The sequence below is a fragment of the Giraffa tippelskirchi genome, chromosome 9 (genome assembly GCF_054371585.1).
Source record: "Giraffa tippelskirchi isolate mGirTip1 chromosome 9, T2T-mGirTip1v1.2.pri, whole genome shotgun sequence".
In the NCBI taxonomy this organism is placed as follows: Eukaryota; Metazoa; Chordata; class Mammalia; order Artiodactyla; family Giraffidae; genus Giraffa; species Giraffa tippelskirchi.
This window is the reverse complement of record NC_137283.1, coordinates 18,208,286-18,228,175: the sequence shown is the minus strand read 5'-3', so window position 1 is coordinate 18,228,175 and position 19,890 is coordinate 18,208,286. Positions and strand designations below refer to the sequence as shown.

Genomic DNA, 19,890 nt, shown 5'->3' with positions numbered 1-19,890 from the left:
CTTGGCATGATTTGTTACCAGATTCTATGAATGGGGGGGGGGTCACTGTTTTAAAAAAAAAAAAAAAAGCCACAAAACAAATTTGCATAAAATAGAGTTTTATTTTACCAGTAACATTTATCTTATAAAGAGAAAGCTGTACCCATGAGAGAGAAAAAAAAAAAAATCTCTCTGAGGTAGTTATTTACATATTTTTAAATTATGGGAGGGAGTGCAGTAGCATTTTCATCAGGCTCGCCTGGTCACTGTATTATTTTGAGAACCTGCACCATTTTCTAGCGCTCCAGGATACCCACCCTGCTTCCTCTTCGTCCTCTTTACCCGACATCTAGCAGTTCTGTCACCACCTGAATATGCCCCGACTCTCTCTTCAAAGCTCCTGTGACATATCCGTTTCCTGTTTTTGTTAAAGTATTTATCATTTGCAAACTACCCAAGCATTAGTATTTTAGCTAATTATATACAGTACCACTCAGGACTTTAGCCTCAAGAAATTTTTAAGTTTGTGGCTTTACAGTCAATAAAATGTATTTGCGTAGTGCAGGGTTTAGAAGCACAGTCTGCACCAGCGTGTGTAATTCCAAGAGATCTTCCTGATGCAAATAACTGCAATTAATATGTGAAATCAAAATAAAAATTATAATTTATGAATCCCCTAGAAACATAGGATAAACACGCGGCGAGTTGTTCATATCTGCTTTTTGGTAGGTTTCTCAGTTTACACTAGCAAGTATCTTTGGTTTGTTTCCTGCTTAAGCCCAAACCCCTCTTTCTTTTAGTTTAATTTTGCAATAGGGTTGTTTGTATTAATAATTTCAGATACATAACTTCTTACATTTTCTATTCTTTTTTCTCTCCCTAATAGTTTGCCCTTGCATATATTCTGAGAAAATAGTATATTAAAATTGGCAAAATAAGCAGGTCTTTAAAAGAGAGAAGACCTCGCTAGCGGAACAAACACTAGAAATTCTGGTTGTGAGAGAGTTTTTGTAGAGCAGCTGACAGTTTATTCAATAAAAGCTTATAGGAGTGTGCATTTAGAGATAAATACTGGACTGTTTGGGTAAAAATAACAATACATCAGAAAATCAGGAGATTTTTAAAGGAAAGCTTCTTTACATGCTGGGGAAATAAAAAAAAAAAATTAATCCTTTAGAGTTCTCCTCATTTTATCTAAACCTCAAACCCTTTCCTGGGAAACGTGATGAAAAGGATCAACTTCATTCAAGAAAAGAATATAATGACATCTCAGTTCATCAGAAAGCCTGAAAGAATGAGGTGTTAACTGTGAACTGATTGAAAATGCTTTCTTTTTTTTCTATTTTAATCTACATTGTTAAAAATATTTCTTGAAACTACCCTTCTTTGCACTTTTGTTGGGGAGAAAGCATACTTATGCTTGTCTCTTGAGATGTTGTAAATTGGTATATGAATAGGAAGTGCAGTGTTCAAATAAGCCTGGGAAACATTGAGTATCAAGCTTCAGTTAAATGGAGAAGCTATTGAATGTGTCACTTAGAAAAAAATGTAGGGTATTTCTTGGCTTGGCTAACTCACAGCTCAGTAGTATTTTCACATCATTACCCCGTTTTTACTCTGCTGTTATTTGTATGCTAGGTAATTGGCTCAGGACCACAAAATGACTAGAGTAATTGCAGAATGTGTGTGTGCATATGTCTGCATGCCTGTATATGTGTATGTGTTGGGGGTGTGTGAAACATTTGACACAATTGAGTTCTATCTCTCTTTGAGAGCAAATGAACTTTCTCAGGAATTTCCCAATATACCTAACATTTTTATTGACATAAAGTTGATTTACAATTTTGTGTTATTTTCAGGTGTACAGCAAGCAATTCAGTTATATATATAATTGTGCTCTACAGTAGGTCCTTGTTGTTTACCTATTTTATATACAGTAATATGTGTCACTTAATCCCAAGCTCCTCATTTACCCCCACCTGACTTTCCCCTTTGGTAATCATAAATTTGTTATCTGTGTCCATGGGTCGATTTTTGTTTTGTAAATAAGTTCATTTTTATTATTTTATATGTGGAACCAATAAACTCTTTTCTTACATCTCCTCATGTAGAATTGTAACCCTAGCCTGTTCCTAAATTAGTGCTTGCTAAGGAGGAAATTGAGTTGTCTTAGATAAATGAGGATTGAGTCAGTGAGGCTCAGGAAAGGTCCAGAAGCCCGTACTCCTGCAGTGGCTGCCAGTACCAGAAGAGACCAGATCTCAGTTAGGGGAGGAGGGGTCGCTTGGTAGATGAATAACCACAGACTCTGAACTTGCCGCACAGTTGCATTTACCACGGTAGGGGAAATAAAGTTAGCCTTTTGTTGTTGTTAATGAACTTGCCAGTTCTGATTTTCTTGATATTGTTGCCAAAACTCAGCCTCTGATCACTGGTACCGAACAGAAATGCAGAGACAGAGTTTTGGGTGAAGTAGAAAAGAGTAGCTTTTATCACTTTGCCTGGCAGAGGGGGCCACAGCGGGCTAATGCCCTCAAGACCATGTGAGGGGATTGTGAGGAGTTTTAAAGTGTTCAAGAAGCAGGGTGTGATCAGCTGGAGGATCATTCTTGGACTGGTTGGCATCAAGGTGAAGTTTCAAGCATCCTCGTCCTTCTGGTTTCAACCGTCTAGGATCTATGTTCTTGTGGTCAGCAGTTTTCAGCTGGAGGGGGTCTGCTTCCTGTAAAAACAGCTTAGGACTATGTGTCAGGCCTTTGTCTACATCTTTTGGGCAACTGGGAGTTCAGTGATTCCGTTATGTGGCAAATTTATAGTCTAAATTCTTACCAGTTCTCCAGCCAACAGCTATTCTTTGTTTCTACATCTTCCCATTTCCCAAACATTCACTCTTCAGTTAGCATTTTACTTCAGAAAATAAGGACTCAGAGGCTTGTACACAGTTTCATTATGAGGCTACATTTTTCAAGTCCTAGTGGCCCCAAAGACAAATGTACACCTTTTTCTCACAGCCTTTAATAAGCTAATATGTCTCTCTGGTGACTGTTCAGAGGAGGGATAAAGCCTATAATGTTTCACACATAATAAAATATTTCATCATTTAAAATATTGCCATTATTTTTTAAGGCATTCCATCTGATATGAATGTCTTTATAAAAGTGTTTGAAAAAGTGCTGTCTTGAATTACTAGGCTGAACCTGTTTCATAATGTATATTTTATAATGGTCATAACACCTTCAAGATTGCCTTTTTTAAATACTATAAAAAATAAGAGAAATTTGTAAAGTAGCAGGTTATAAAAGTAATATTAGAAAATGAATCGCCTTATAACCGTAAGTATACTAAAATGTTAATGTGAGAACCTAGTGAGTTCACTGTAAAATTCTTTCATCCTTGCTCTACATTTAAATATTTTCATGATAGAAAGTTGGAAAATAATAAACAACCACAACAAAACAAAGAAATTTTTTTGTATGCAACCATAAACCAGTGGAAGTGCTTAGCAAAGAAAACCATATTTATAGTTGCAAAACCAAGTAAAATACCAAATGCTAACTTTCCATAAAACACTCAAAACTCATGTGAGAAAAATTTTAAAACATCTTTAAAGGAAACAAAAGTAGACGAGCAAATGAAAAGATACAAACGGGCATTCTCACCTTTGTAGAGACTTTTGTTCTAGCTAAGTGCTAGAACATATATAAATACAATGTAAACCCAATAAATGTAATACCAATTTTTTTCTTCTCTTCTCAAGATAGGCAAGTAGTTAGTAAAACTCATTTGAGTACATAAACAAAAACTACCAGAACATTTGGGGAGGGAGAGGAATAATAATTACAGTGAGAGAGAGGTTAAATCTACCAGTTATTAAAATATACAGACTTTAGAACTGAAACTGTAGTGTTGGCTCATGAATTAACAAATCAAACAATGAAATAAATTTTAAAAATCCAGAAATATATCTAATTACACATGGAAACAGTATATAATAAAGGATGCACTTCATATCATTGAGACAAGATGAACTGATATATGTTACAATAACTAGATTGTTATGTGAAAAAAGATAAAATTCTTCACATGGCACACCAGAATATATTCCAGGTGGATGAAACATCTAAGTTTAAAAAATAAAATTATATAAGTGCTAGAAGAAACCATGGATAAAAAACATTCTATACTCTGGAAGTGGGGCATTTTTTTCTAGCTATGATTGAAAATCCAGAGGCAGTAACAAGAAAATAAATTGATTTTTTTTTTAAGAAAATGTGTTTTTATCTAATATAATTTTATGCAGAAAATACCTAAAGTGAGTAAAAGAAAAATGACAAACTAGGGAAAATATTTGCAACTTAATCTGAAAGAATGAATATACTTTACTAATAAAACTATTTTTAAAACAGAAAAGAAAATGACCAACTTTTAATTGAAACACATAGCATAAAATAAATACAATAGCTTTGAACTATAAGCAAATGTATTCAACCTCCCCTGTAGTAAGAAAAATGCAAATAAAAATATACTGTTACAGCATTTCTCACCTATATGACGGAAATCCAAGTTTGAGGACGTGCTCAGTTATCAAGGTTGTTGGGAAATGAGCTCTCACTCTTTGCTAGTGGGAGAGCAAATTAGTGCAACCCCATTAGAGGGAAATTTGCCAATATTTAGCAAAAAACTCTTGAACACCGCAATCGCCTTTCTCAGACTAAATCACCAAAATATTCAGATAAGAGTTGAGAAACATACATTTTCCCAAGACTGTTCATTGCACTGCATTTTTATAATGTTGGTTAGTATGATGATCATTCTAAGAATGTTACCTGTTTATTACAGAATGGAGGAAATAAATAGTTGTAATGGTGTCATTAAGAACCAGGATTTTCCTCATTAAAAAAAAAAAAAAGAGGCAGAGGTGTAAGAGTGTCGAGATAAGTAAAAATCCTGTGGTCCAGAATTTGAATTGGAGGTAGCAGTGTGGATTCATGACAGATTTTATCTTCTCCAATAAAGATTCCTGCTCTAAACACACTGAAAAGGCCTAGACTCAGTGAAGAGCAGTGAGCACAAGGTTGATTGGTATTTGAATGGTATATATATGAAACATGGAAGTACCTGCCATTTGAGATACTAATGTGTGCTCTGTAAAGGAAAAATACAAATTCATTTAATTTGGGGAAATTCTGAACTTCCTCCTTGGAAATTATACTTTATGTTAAATATTCTGCAACAATATCTCAGTAAGGAAATCCAGTAATGTTGAACATAGGGGCTGTGGGGAGCATTTTGTTTTGTAGGGGAATGAACTGGGATTGTAGAATCTCTTGTTTTGTTCCTACACAAATGTGTCATTGAAAATAGTCTGGGCAGTACTGCTGTGAAAGTGAAACTCAGTCTGTGGTTAACTATTTGTCATAGAGGGATGAGAGGTCTAAAGAGAGTTCCTTGTATTATTGTGTACTTAACAAATGACTAATTTAATACAAGTGTTGTTTACAATCTGTCAGATACAAATGCTGTGTTCAGTGCTGGAAATGTAACGGGTGTGAAAAGGAAAGGAAAGTCTGGTAGAGCATTAAAATGCAGTGATACTATTAATTTGATTATAAAGATTTGAAACATTTTATGAAGATCTTTGTGATCAAGAAGCTAAGTATAAGCAACAATTGTACTATGCCATGGAGTGAGAATTAAGTTATGATGAGCAAAAGCAAGGAGGGACATTTCTGGCAAAGCAAAGAGCTGAGCAAAGATAACTTAACATTAGAGTTGATGTTTACAGGAAAAATAGCCATACTTGTCTGGAGCAAAATATATATGTGTGCGTGCCTGCATGCTAAGTTCCTTCAGTAGTGTCCGACTCTGCAAGCCCCTGTGGACTGGAGCCCACCAGGCTTCTCTGTCCATGGGATTCTCCAGGCAAGAATACTGGGGTGGGTTGCCACACCCTCCTTCAGGGAATCTTCCCAAAGTGTGTGTGTGTGTGTGTGTGTGTGTGTGTGTGTGTGTGTGTGTGTAAATTATAGGAAAAGGGGGAGGTAGGGCCAATGAAGTCAGAGAAATGTTGCTTCTGGGTTCTGGTAAGCATGAGTTGTTATCATTGCTGTTCCCATACATGACCTTGGGAAGGTGATTTCATTTCTGTGAGGCTCAGCTTTCCCATCTGTATAGTGAGGACTAATAATACTTAAGTCACAAAGTGAGGATAAAATAAAAAATCATGTATATAAAGCTTTCAGCACAGTGGAAGGCACTTAATCACTGCTGGTTCTTACTGTTACTAGGCAGAGAGGAACAAAGTGATGAATATCCCCCATTGTCAAGGGAAAGTATTTGGATTTCATTTTGCAGGCAGTGGAGAACCATTGCAGAATTCTGAGCATGAGGGTAAACTGATTAGCTCTGTGGTTTGGAAATAAGAACATGGAAGAGTGAGTGAATGAAGAGGGACACCTAGCACTGTGTCCTGATTGGAGATGAGGAAGCCTAAATGGGACATTTGTAGTGTGGCCAAAACTGTTCACTTTTTAAGAGGTCTTGGCTATTCGTTAGATATATGTATGTAGGAGGGTGGACTGAGAGACAAGAAATTAAAAAAAAAAAAAAAAAGACATCAGGGTTTCCAGCCTGAGCATCTGAGTTGCCAGTAATACCAACACCTGAGACAGACAACATAGGAAGAAGGGCAGGTATATAGAAGAAGGTAGTGATTTCAGGGGTAGTATTTAGTTAGTTTTCTCTTAGTTTTTTTGGTCCATCTCCCTTCTAGAATAATTGAGCTTTGAAGATTTGAATGTAGTGGCCCAGCTTCTAGTCCCATTAATCCCTTGATTCTCTGGGACCACTGTGTTTTGGAAAGTATGTTGGCTTATTACAAAGGTTGTGATTGTGATCATTCGAAGTGCTGCTTCTGAGATCTATCAAATATATCAGAAATGAACTCCAGTAATGAATTCAAGTAATGAACAAATATCCAGTAATGAACTCCAAAGTCAAATACCCAGAACCATCAAAGCAACCAAACATGGTAGCCAGACGTGGATATGTGGCCTGCAGGACTGTATTCCTCAAAGCATTGCTTTCTTTAAGCAGAGTTGAAAGTAAATGCAAATTGAACCATTCTCCTCAACACCAATGTTTGTGTGTGTTTCCTGTTTCCATGTGCAGGACAGGAGAGAATTGGGAAAGACTCCAACTATGAGCAGGAGGGTAAAGTTCAGTTTGTGATTGACGCAGTGTATGCAATGGCTCACGCCCTTCACCACATGAACAAGGATCTCTGTGCTGACTACCGGGGTGTCTGTCCAGAGATGGAGCAAGCTGGGGGCAAGAAGTTGTTGAAGTATATCCGCAATGTGAATTTCAATGGTGAGTCTCTGTTTTTTTATCCCCCTCAGGCTGACATGGGGAGTTTATGTTTTAGAAAAGCAACATCTAGAGGATGCCATGCAACTCTAGTATGTCTAAAGTATTATATGTAAAACTGACAATTGCTCGTAATGACAGTGAAGCATTGATACCAAAGTACTTTGTGAATGTAAGAAGTCACATTATGACAAGTATGATTTTAATGTTCTTATATATTCACCAATATTCTAATATACTGACATGTGGTAAACCAGATAACCAGAACATCCAATAATGCAACTCTGGGTGATATATAACTTGGTGGCATCTAAGTCTTTTGACAATACAGAAATTTGTCATAATCATCTGGTATATTTTTAAACAAATATTTCAAAATTCCAATATCTTGGCCATGTGAGCTCACTAAACATATTTAGACATCTCTATTCCAGTCTCCTTTGAAGTCCTCTAAGTGCTGATATTCTGTGTTTCATCAGTTAAGTAGTCAGATTACAGTTTACTCTTGAGTATGTGGATTATATCATTTCAAATGATTGTATAAATGCTAAATGTATTATTTAGCAGTGAGTGAGCAAATGAATAAATAAATTGGGGGGGAGGGGTATAGTTTACCTCGGGCTGTCCTGGTGGCTCAGAGGTAGAGAGTCAGCCTGCGATGTGGGAGACCCAGGTTTGATCCCTGAATCGAGAAGATCCCCTGGAGAAAGTAATGGTAACCCACTCCAGTATTCTTGCCTGGAGAATCCCCACAGACAGAGGAGCCTGTAAGGCTATAGTCTATGGGGTTGCAAAGAGTCAGACATGACTGTGTGACTTCACTTTCATGGTTTACCCTCTTTTTCTTAAAACAGAAGTTTTTTTTGCCAAATATTTCCTTGGTGAACATAAGAAGGAATGGGAGCGGATAAGAGGGAAAGGAAGGGCCAGTTGCTCTAGGTACTCAAGTTAATTGAAATAATGATTATGATTTTCTGCAACACCAAAGTCTCATATTACAAACTTATTTCTCAAGGTATAATACTTTGGTAGAAATTAATAGGTTACCTAAAACAAATGAGTAGAGATGAGTGGGGAATATAATAGGAGATTTATTATGAGCATTGGCTAACACAGTTTTGGAGACTGACATGCCCCCTACTATCTGCCACCTATAAGCTGGAGAAACAGAGAACCAGTGGGGTGCTTTAGTCCAAGTGCACAGGCCTTGGGGTCAGAGGATCAGTGGTGTAAGTTCTGATCTGCTTTTGAAAGCCAGAGAACTAGGAGCACCAATGTCTGAAGGCAGGAGAAGATGGGTGTCGCTCAAGCAGAGAGAGTGAATTTGCCCTTCTTCTGCCTTTGGTTCTGTTCATACTTTCTAGGGATTGGGTGGTGCCAGCCCACATTGGGGAGGGTCACCTGCTTCATTCTGTTCAGCAATTCAACAATTCTTTATTCACTTTAATGATTCTTCCAGGACAACTTCATATATACACAGTAATCAAGTTTTACCAGCTGTCAGGGCTTCTGCAGTCAAGCTGACACATAAAATTAACCATCTTGAATGTCAATTATATCTCAATTAAAAAAGTAATCTCTACATGGGATAATGCAAAATTTTATACAGTAATAAACCTAATATATTGCATATGAATAGTGTAACCATACTGCAGGGAGTGAGAAAAAAAAGAATGCAAGTAATTTTTGAAGACAGTATTTCACTGTACACTGTCAGACTGAAGCTATGAAGAGTAGTACACAGGTAGTGCACTGTAGCTAGAAGTTAGTATGTTTTTTACCACAATTCTGAGGCTTATTTATAAGCCTCAGTCCATAAGAGAACTGAGAGATTTAATAAAAGATATTACAGATAATGAGAATCGGGTCTCTCATTGTCAAGGAGAGAGATGACTAGTAAGAATGGGAGCAAATTAAAGTAACACTGTGTTGACTATTCCAGCATGCAGTATACGCACACAGTTGAAGAGATACAGAAGTGGATAAGGTTACATCTGTTATGTCTACAAACCTCTACTGTCTAGTTCTGTCCACTGAGAGTGCCTAGGAGTGATGACATCCTGATAGAAATAACTGCACCTTCATTCACATCTTATTTATAAATACCATTCTCCAGTGAAATAGAACTGGGGATCTCTAGTGGAACTCTTAATTCAGGGGCCAGAGCGGGGCAAGTTGAAGATGAGCTTGAAACCGTGTTGTGCCACAAAGTAAAAAAGTGCTCAAAAATTGATGGGACCATGTCAAAGGGGCAAAGGAACCAGCTTGAAGAAGATCCCACCAGCTAATTCTAGACCAATAATGGATTGAACTGATATAATAAATATCAATGAGTTCATGCTCACAGAACTAAATAATTGAACACATAAATGCAGGAGAAGGGACAACATGATGGGAGAATGCAAAGATGGAGATACAAACTCACCAAAGACCTCAGTAATAATTGCTGAAGGTAAGAATCATCAGTGGATGCTAAAATACTGGGGCTGCAGTAAGATGAGAAATAAGATATTTTCATAGCTTCAAAGTATCATTCATCATGGAACACATTAATTACAAAGGGGAAAAGAGCAACTTTGAAGTAGAAAAACCTGGAACACAGTACTTAACCAAGTCATCTAGGTTAATGTCACCAGTAATGAGACTTAACAGCATCACATGCTGCTAATCATTAGATATATGTAAATCAAAACTTCAGTGAGTACCACTTCACACTAGTCAGAATGATCATTATCAAAAGGGCTACAAATAATAAATGCTGGAGAGTTTTTGGAGAAAATAGAATCCTCCTACACTGTTGGGAATGGAAATTGGTGCAGTTACTATGCAGAACAGTATGAAAGTTCCTTAAAAAACTAAAAATTGTGCTACTATAATATATGATCCATCAATCCCACCCCTGGGCATCTATTCAGAGTAAACCATAATTTGAAAAGGTACATGCACACTAACGTTTATTGCAGAACCGTTTAGAGTAGCCAAGACATGGAAGCAACCTAAATGTCCATCAGCAGGTGAATGGATAAAGTAGGCATGGTAGATATATTGCTATGTACAATGGAATATTACTCAGCCGTAAAAATGCAGCCATTCCATTTGCAGCAACATGGATAGACCTAGGGATTATTATACAAAGTGAAGCAAATGAGACAGAGAAAGACAAATATCATATCACTTGTATGCGGAATCTAAAAATAACAATACAAATGAACTTATTTATAAAACAGAGACTCACAGACTTTGAAAACAAACTTATGGTTTCTGAAGGGGAAAGGAGATGGAGGGGATAAATTAGGAATTTGGTAATAACATACACATACTACTATATATAAAATAGATAATGAACAATAACTTACTATAGCACAGGGGACTAAGTATTTTGTAATTATCTATATGGGGAAAAAGTTATGTATATAAAACTGAGTCACTTTGCTGTATACCTGAAACTAACACAACATTGTAAATCAACTATACTTTAACAAAAATAAATTAATTAAAAAAAGATACCCTGAGAAGGCTACAGCATCACTTCTGAGGTCTTATTGCCAAAAATATATAACCTCCATTTAATCATGAAGGAACGTCAGACATCCAAATTGAAGGGTATTTTACAACATAACTGGCTCATACTTTTCAAAAGTGCCCAGGTCAGGAGAAAGATAGATAGAGGAACTGTTCCAGACTGGAAGGAACTTAGGAGACATTACTATTAAATGCAGTGTGGAAACATTGATCTTAAACAAACAAAAAAAAAGATATGCATGGGACAGTTATTTTAATAACACTGTGGATTAGTTTTAAATAGCATGATAGCAGTGTTAATTTCCTGGTTTAGATAAATACGGTTTAAAAAATCTTCTTGCTTCTTTTAAATAATAACCCATTTAAACCCACAATATTGGATCAGTCATTCAGGAGTTACTTAGCATCAGGGTGAAGAAAAATCATATCCAGTTTGGAAACCAACAGTTTCCGAGCTGAGATGGAGACAAAATTGACTGTGAATACAACCAGAAAAATAGTTCAACTACAAATCACCTTCTTTCTGTAGTTTTCTTGCTCATCATACAGAATCTCCTAAAATATATAATTTTCCCAGAACCAGGTGCATAAAAATTTCATTATATATCCTGGGGTTATTTGCTGGGCTTTGTAGTCTGGTCCATAGATAAGCATCACCATTCAGAGGAGAGTAACAAAAATATAGGTCATTTGGGGAATATTTTTGGTGATTCTCATCTGATTCTTCTTCGGTAGAGTGCTTATAGACTCATTTAGTTAAGATGGTCTTATCCGCTGATGAGCCAGAGTTGCTGAGTTACTGACTGGACTCAGGGTCTATGTCCCATATAAATACTATGTGCCGGAAACTGTCCTAAGTACTTTTTTGTATACTGGCTTCCTTAATATTCATAACCCCAAATGACTTAGGGATGGTTATTTTCCTTTTTTCAACAGATAAACTAATTCATAGAGAAACTAAGAATCTTGGTGTTTAAAGCCACGTGGTTTTGTAGTGATGGTGCTGTTACCTCAGGTACCCAACTCCATGGCCTGCTTTCTTGACTTTTATTATGCATTTGAGAGAAAGGGCTTATTCCTGCTATTCTGTCTTGGAACAGAGACTCTGTGGGAGAGCACAGGCAGGGGCAATTTGCTCCCTTTCTCTGTTGTCATTGTAATCATGCTCTGATGTCAACATAATCTCCTTTCTCTGAGGAAATTCTTTCTGCCACATGGACAGGCAGGAGACTTTCAGGGCCATGTGACATTTGTTGATGGCAGGGCTTAACGGTTTTATAAAGCAGAAAAAAAAAAAAAAAACAACCCTGTTAGATTTAGTTAAGTGGCTTTCATGTCACTTTAAGTGAGCAATTATTAGGGTGAAAAGAAACTTGACATTTTTTTAGTCATTCAGTGTCCTGACTTTTAGACAAATAAATCAGATTCTAGAGAGGAGAAAATATTTGTCCAACACTTCACAGCTAGCAAATGACAGAGACAGACCCAGAAGTTAAGATTCTTTTTTTTGTGAAAAATGTCACCTCTCTTTTGCATATTTTAGAAAAATATTGATGCTTCTTGATCAAAGTAAGTTTAATTGTGCTCTTCTGTTACTTTAGTACAGAATTTTTCATACCTCTGGGAGTTTTGTTCCAAAAATCACAGTACAGTTTAATAACCTTCACATTTACAGAAGCATCAATTTCGGAAGTGATAATAGAATTCTCTAAAGTATTGCTACATCTTCAGCAAGCACTTAACCTCCTCTTGCGTACCAACAGAAAAGATGGCTAATTTTGTCTTTATGACTTCTAGCCATCTTTCCTGCATTCCATATGAATGCAGTAACCTGAGCCTAAATTTTAGCTATCACAACGTTTGCCCATCCAACCAGATGTCAGTATTTGTAAATTTACCAAATTTGTTCTCATGGGTATACGATCATAGATAATTGCCCTATAGAGAAGCATTTAATCTAAAGTATGTCTGTACCTAGAGTTAGTTATTACTTTCCAGAAAACAAACTGGGTTGTGGTAAATTTTGTAAAGATGATATATCTCCTGTGGTCTTCTTGAAACATGTAATTACCTATCCTTCATCAAGGGCGAAATCTGCATCCCCTCTCCTTGAATCTGAGTGAGCTTGTGTCTAATACAGAAGTTGCAGTATGTGAATTTTAAGCAGTAAAATGTCATAGGGCCATTGCATGGTTCTCGTGTGACTTCTGTATTACAAACACAGCTAGCATGTTAGGAGGAAGCCAGAAAGCTAAGAAACAAACTGCATGTGGGTGTTCCTGTCATGGCTCCGGCTGATAGTCACAGCTGATAGTCTGCATCAGCCCTTAACCATGTGACCTTCAAGCTGCCCCAGCTGATGTGAGTGAAACAGAGAGGCCCTTTTCTATTTTCTTTCTTTTTTAAAATAATTTTATTTATTTGATTTTGGCTATGCTGGATCTTCATTGCTGTGGCAGGCTCTTCTCTAGTTGCAGTGAGCGGGGACTGCTCTCCACTTGTGGCGCATGGGCTTCTCATTGTGGCGGCACCTTTTGTTGCAGCTCCTGTCCTCTAGAGCACAGGCTCAATAGTTGTGGTGCACGGGTTTAGTTACTCCAGGACAGGTGTGATCCTCTGGGATCAGGGATCAAACCCATGTCATCTGCGCTGGTAGATGGTCTGTTTACCACTGCGCCACCAGAGAGGCCCTTTTTGTTCCAAGTCCTGCCCAAATTGCAAAATACATGTTGTCTTTTTTTGAGCACTCCCTCTTAGGGTCTTTTGTTGAGCAGTAAAAGGTTAACAAACGCAAATCAGTGCTGCGTTTCTGAAACCTTCGTATGGGTTGGCAAAAAGAGAAGAAAAAGCCTATCAGGTCAGTGCTTTGATGCCAAAAGGCTGTTTTGTCATTGGAGCAGCCTACATCCCAAATCATTCTCCATCCAGGAAAAAAAAAGGAGTTTCACTCGGATACTCTCATCCGGGAAGATTTCCTACTTGCATGCCTTCTGTCACCTATTCTCTCCTTTCAGCATCCCATCCGATCAAGGGCCCTGCTTCCTTTACCTTAGGACACTTCTCTTCTGGCCTTGATACCTTGTAGACATTTCTGCAGGGGATCACTTGTCCTTTGATAATTTATTAATCAAATAAATTTCCTCTGCAATTGTTTGATCATTTTTTTTTTTTTGATACAGATTTCATTGAACACAAATCCCCTTTTTTCTCTTTCAAGAAGTGCAGGGGTGATGTTAAAAAGGAGTTTTGTGTGTGTGAGGGCAGGGTGAGGGGGGACTGTAAAAAAAAAAAAAAAATGCCAGTTGCATTGTAGAATCCATCAAAAAGGTCAGAGCCACACCATACATTACACATCACTTAGGTAACATATTCAGCTCTTCTGCCTTACATTTTTTTAAGAATGATCTTTAATCAGCATGGAAAGGGCTCTACAAGAATCATTTCTCCTCAAAAGGAAATGTAAGGAGGGAGAGAGATGAGGCAGTCTGTGCCTTTCTCATGGATATTTACCAGGTAGGCTGAGATCCTCTGGAGCCCCAGGCCTCTGATATTCTTCCTCCATCCTCTCAAAGACTCTGAAGAGCTCCCATCCTATTATTTAATGAGTAGAAGCTGCAGAATTATAGCAAAGCACAACATGAATCTTAGTATCCAGTGTGAAAGAAAAGAGCTGTATCTGAATAGTAATGTCTTTCTGAAAAATAATAAGAAAGACTTCTATTGATTCCTACACAGAGAGGGCTTAGGGGGTGTTTCTGTGGACTGTGGGGATAGTGTCTAGGTGAAGCAGAAAAGAAACACATTGAAATGGGGCCCTTGGCCACACACAGATTCAGCCACTGATTCAAATTCTTGGGACCAAATTAGTGTTACTCATAGATGAATGCCCACTCCCTGAATGGATTCTAGCCTGCTGTTTGGAAGATTTTTTGTAATGTTTATACCAATGGAGAAATTTAAATTAAATACCAGTTAGAAGAGACAACTTTGATGCATTGGGAAAAGTGATTAGTCTGGGGGACTTCCCTGGTGGTCCAGTGCCTAAGACTCCATGCTCCCAATACAGGGGGCCCAGGTTCAATCCCCGGTCAGGGAACTAGATCCCACGGGCTGCAGCTAAAAGATTCCACAGAGCGCAGCAAAGATAGAAGATCTCAGGTGCCACAGGTAAGATCCAGTGCAGCCAAATACACACACACACACACACGCACACAAGATTATTAGTCACGTGTGTATGCATGTCTGGTCTTGAGATTTTAGCAAAGAAAACGATAGTAAAAATGAAAGCTATTTAAAAAAAAGTGATCATCTATTGAGCATTTAGGGCATAAGACTAAGCACCTTGTGTACATGAGTACATTTAATTCTCTCTAACCTCTTGAGAAAGGTGTTATTACTTACAATAAGAAGTAGAGGGAGTCTGAATAATTTGATTCAAGTCACACATACAGAGAGTGTTAGACCTGGGATTTAAAGCCTTTCTAGGGGATTCCAAGGCCAGTCGTTGTGTAATCTTCTAGTTTAATGAGCTGAGTGGACCTGGGGCAAGTGATTTGCCCTCTCTGAACCTAAAGTAGCCTTCCTCACCTATAAAGTTAGGAAGTTTATTGTTCTGTGTCCTCCAGGTCTATGTTGGTTTCCTATTGCTACCATTAAAAACCTACCATATATTTGATTGTAGTTGTCCAGTCTCTAAGTCGTGTTCAAGTCTTTGTGATCCCATCTTCTGCAGCATGCCAAGCTTCCCTGTCCTTCACCATCTCCCAGAGTGTGCTCAAACTCAAGACATATATTTGGTATTAATAACTTAAATGTCACATGTTTATTGCCTTACAGTTCTGTAGTTTGGAAGTCTGATACAGGTCCCGCTGAGCTTCAGTTATGGTGAAGACAGGGCTAGTTCCTTTTAGAGGCTCTGAGTATCTGCTCCCTCAGTTTTTCTAGCTTCTAAAGTCCACCTGCTCTCCTGGACTCAGGAGTCCTTCCTTGCGTCCTTCCAACCTCTTGTTCTCATCTTCACATCTCCTCCTTTCTCTTTTGACTCCTGCTGCTTTACTTATAAGGGCCACTGTGATTACACTGGGCCCGCCCAGATTATCTAGGTTAATCTCTCCCATCTCCTGATCCTTCATGTAATCACACCTGAAAGATCTCATTGCCAGGTATGGTGACATTCACAGGTTCTAGGGGTTAGAACTTGGACCTGCCTGGGAGACCATTATACATCCTGTCACAAGCTCTGATTTTTTTTTTTTAATATGCAAAAGTGCCATAAAAGTCTGTGCCTGACACTTGTCGGATAATGTAGAGTTCTTTTTAGTTGCCTCTGTACCCTGTCTACATGCTGGACCGTCTCTTCTAGCAGGGGTACCTGTCAGTCCCAGATTGCAGTTCTGTATACCTCTTGTCACCGAGTATAGTGTCCTAATTTCTGGACCCTTTTTTAAACTTCATTGTTGTGTTGATTGATTGTTTGTGTGGGATCACTCTCAGCATCATGCTTGCTTCCTGAAGTGTGTGTATGCACGTGTGTGTGCTCATGCGTGTCCGACTCTTTGCAATCCCATGGACTCTACATAGTCTTCTAGGCTCCTCTGTCCATGGGATTCTCCAGGCAAGAATACTGGAGTGGGTTTCCATTTCCTCCTCCAGGGGATCTTCCCGACCCAGAGATTGCACCTGAGTCTCCTGCATCTCCTTCATTGGCAGGTGGATTCTTTATCATTGCACCACCTGGGAAGCCCTTCCTGAAGAAGACATCCTTTCTTACTGTATCAAGCATCCTCTCTCCTCTTCAGTTAACATGCCCTAGTTCTTTCATCCATGTCATTAATTCAAATACCATGTTGGCCCAAGTTCTGTAGAAGCTAATGACTACTAGCCAGATGCAAAGCTCTGCCACCATCAGCATCTTAAAATTTTTAATGAGAATTAATGAAAGTGCTTCATCTCTTTACCTAAGATTTACTTGGCCCCTCCCCCTAAAAATAGCAAAATGTTCTCAGTGATTCTGTTTCAGCCTGTAATTGATCTATGAACTTCCTTGTAAATGGCAGGAAATAGAGCAGTGTTTTCTGTTGGAAATATGGATCATGTATTAACTTATAGGCAGAGCAGACAGTAGTCACATACCCTGAAGCCAGTGATATTTTTCCTGTTTCTCAGAGATCATGAGAGAAATAGTGCTCAGTTATAAACTTCTGGTGATTCTTCTGTAACTGTTGGTAAGATTACTAAAATTCACATCTTTTATTCTTTGTATATGGTTTGCCTCTTGTTCCATATGGTTAATATTAAGGAACTTTTCACTTGTATCCAACTTTCAAGTTATATATTTTTTCAAAACAATGCATTAGTCTTTTGAAACTGGCTTCACTATCTAATTGTTCCAAAAATTGTTTTCAGTCTTAAGATAGACATTTTAAATAAGACCCAAATAGAAAATTGAGAAAGAATCCATTGTTTGTTAAGCATTCACCAGGCACACTGCTAAGCATTTCAGCCTGCTTATCGTTTAAAGCCAATTAGAAATAATCAGCCAAAAATACTTTTAAATGCAATCAGTATTCAACTATGTATTTAAGTGAACTTTTGAGCTTGTTTTTCACTTCTCTTGTATTTCATTTTAAAAATATATTTATTATGTCTTGATTCTTTATTGAGCGCAATTTAGTGTTTGGTAGAAACTAAAATAATAATAGTAACAACAACAATAAAGCTTAAGATTTTCTCTGAAAAATAATGCATTTAATTTTTATTCCTTACAAGAGAAGACAAAGTAGAACAAACTACTTTAAGACATTAAAAAGTTGAGCTGTTCAAAGGGGGAAACAAATTGTCTTCCTACCTTCTCTACTGAGCATTCACAGAGCATAGTGATGACTTGTCCAGGAGTGTCAGGGACATGTTGGGGGAACCTGTTAAAGAACAGGGCTACCTCTAGGTACCTTGCTCATCACCAGGTCTTCAGACTATTCGCCAGGGCACAAGAGATCGACAGAATCTTGTTTAACTATAAAATCTGTCATTGTCTTGTCTTCCCCAGGTAGCGCGGGCACCCCAGTCATGTTTAACAAGAACGGGGATGCCCCTGGGCGTTACGACATCTTCCAGTATCAGACCACGAACACCACCAACCCTGGATACCGACTGATCGGACAGTGGACAGATGAACTGCAGCTCAATGTGAGTTTTGCCTGTCCCTCTTCCTTTGCTTGTGAAATGAGTGAGCAGGTTTTTAATATGCTCCATGAGGCAGATGTGTTTGTGAGTATCCGCAAGTATACTTGCAGCTTCTTAAGAGCACCAGCAGGGACTGATAACCATGGTAATACAACAGCAAGAGCAGTGATGCTGACGGCGGTGATGGGCATGTGTGTGGAGTTCATGCCTGACTGTGTACTGGGCAAAGCTCTGAATCATCTCATTTAAACTGAGGCTCAAGTTGCTTAACCAACAAGGTACCCGCTAATACTTCAATACTTTCATGAAATCTTTCTCATGCTCAAATTGTTTTTCCTTCCTTCCTTCCTTTATTTGCTTGTAGATTTTTTTTCTTTTAATTCATTTTACTGAGTCATTTTGACTTACACTGAGGTTCTCTGGGTAATATCAGTGTTAGTTAATCTCCATAACCTCTCTTTCATTCTGTAAAGCATGACCTTGAGTGAATAACCAGTTCTTTGTGCAAGGTTATGTCAGAGTTCACCAGGCACAGCCCGTCAGGAACTCACCTGTAGTCAAACACAGTAAGGTTTATTTACCTCACTACATGAAAAACAAACTCCTTCCAGCAAAGCTTCTTCAGGGTGGAGTTCAGATGAGATTCATTGAGTCCGGTAATTCTAAGGAGGTTTTGGGAAGCAAGGACCAATTTTGGGTTGGGCCATTCTTAGGAAGTAGAGACAATATAATGATTGGGTGTCTTGGTGATTTTGAACTAGGAGATGGGAGGATAAGAGCTGGGCAAGAATGGTCACTAAGAAAGAGGCAGTTTGATCTCATGTGAACTGGAAAAGGGAGATGTCTTGATATTTTTATAGTTGCAGAGTGTCCTATGTATCTGGTTTCACACGTGATGGCTGAGTGGCCTTGCTTTGTCTTGTTCCCCCATAGTCATGGAGTGGCCTTGTCCGGTTAGCATTTATATTCTTCTGAAGTTTGAAATATGCCTGCCTAGGTGTTAACTGGAGAAGGCAATGGCACCCCACTCCAGTACTCTTGCCTGGAAAATCCCATGGATAGAGGAGCCTGGTAGGCTACAGTCCATGGGGTCGCTGAGAGTCGGACACGACTGAGTGACTTCACTTTCACTTTTCCCTTTCATGCACTGGAGAAGGAAATGGCAACCCACTCCAGTGTTCTTGCCTGGAGAATCCCAGGGATGGCGGAGCCTGGTGGGCTGCCGTCTATGGGGTCGCACAGAGTCGGACACGACTGAAGCGACTTAGCAGTAGCAGGTGTTAACTGACAGCCCTTCAGCCCCTTTTTTATTTGTTTGTGTTTTAATTTCTTACTCTTTCAGGTTTAACATTCAATAATGTGCTTCTAATAATACTTGCAATGCCCTATTTGAAATTAATGTTTAGTCTAAATGAATATGCTTGTCTTCCCAGGGAGTAAAGAACACTTGGGCCAGGGTCCTTCCACCCTGGCTGGGCCCAGTATAGCTCCTCTTTCTCCCCTCCTGGGACAGAATGTAAACTGTCCGGGCCCAAGCCTCATGGCTAGAGTCCTGGAGCCTGGGGGCTGTGGCAGGGATGCTGTAGGGCCTCTTTTTCTGAGATGTGTCAACTGGGGGGTTGTACTTCAAGAAGTTCTACAGCAGATCCCTTGATGGTGGCCTTGAGCTCGCATATAATGTCCACAGCTGGGATGCTGTGGGCAAGTACATTGGGTTGGGCTTATAAATCAGATAGGGCTCCTTAGATCCAGAGATGTACTTTGAAATAATAATATATGCAATGCATGATTGTCTTGTGTCCATCAGAGCCCTGTATTACTATTAGTTCTCCAGAGAAG

General features: G+C 38.6%; 1 protein-coding gene across 8 annotated transcripts in view; it reads left to right on the top strand.

The window, feature by feature from the left end:
• Positions 1 to 19,890, top strand: part of GRM7 (glutamate metabotropic receptor 7) — an 896,695-nt gene that overhangs the window by 580,752 nt on the left and 296,053 nt on the right. For all 8 annotated transcript variants that reach the window (XR_014064798.1, XR_014064797.1, XR_014064795.1 and 5 more), the window contains 2 exons: positions 7,150 to 7,350; positions 17,915 to 18,054. Coding sequence is in view for 4 of the 8 variants with exons in the window: in XM_081528173.1 (XP_081384299.1) it covers positions 7,150 to 7,350; positions 17,915 to 18,054 (341 nt within the window). In the remaining 4 variants the exon portion in view is untranslated. The remainder of the gene's footprint in view (positions 1 to 7,149; positions 7,351 to 17,914; positions 18,055 to 19,890) is intronic.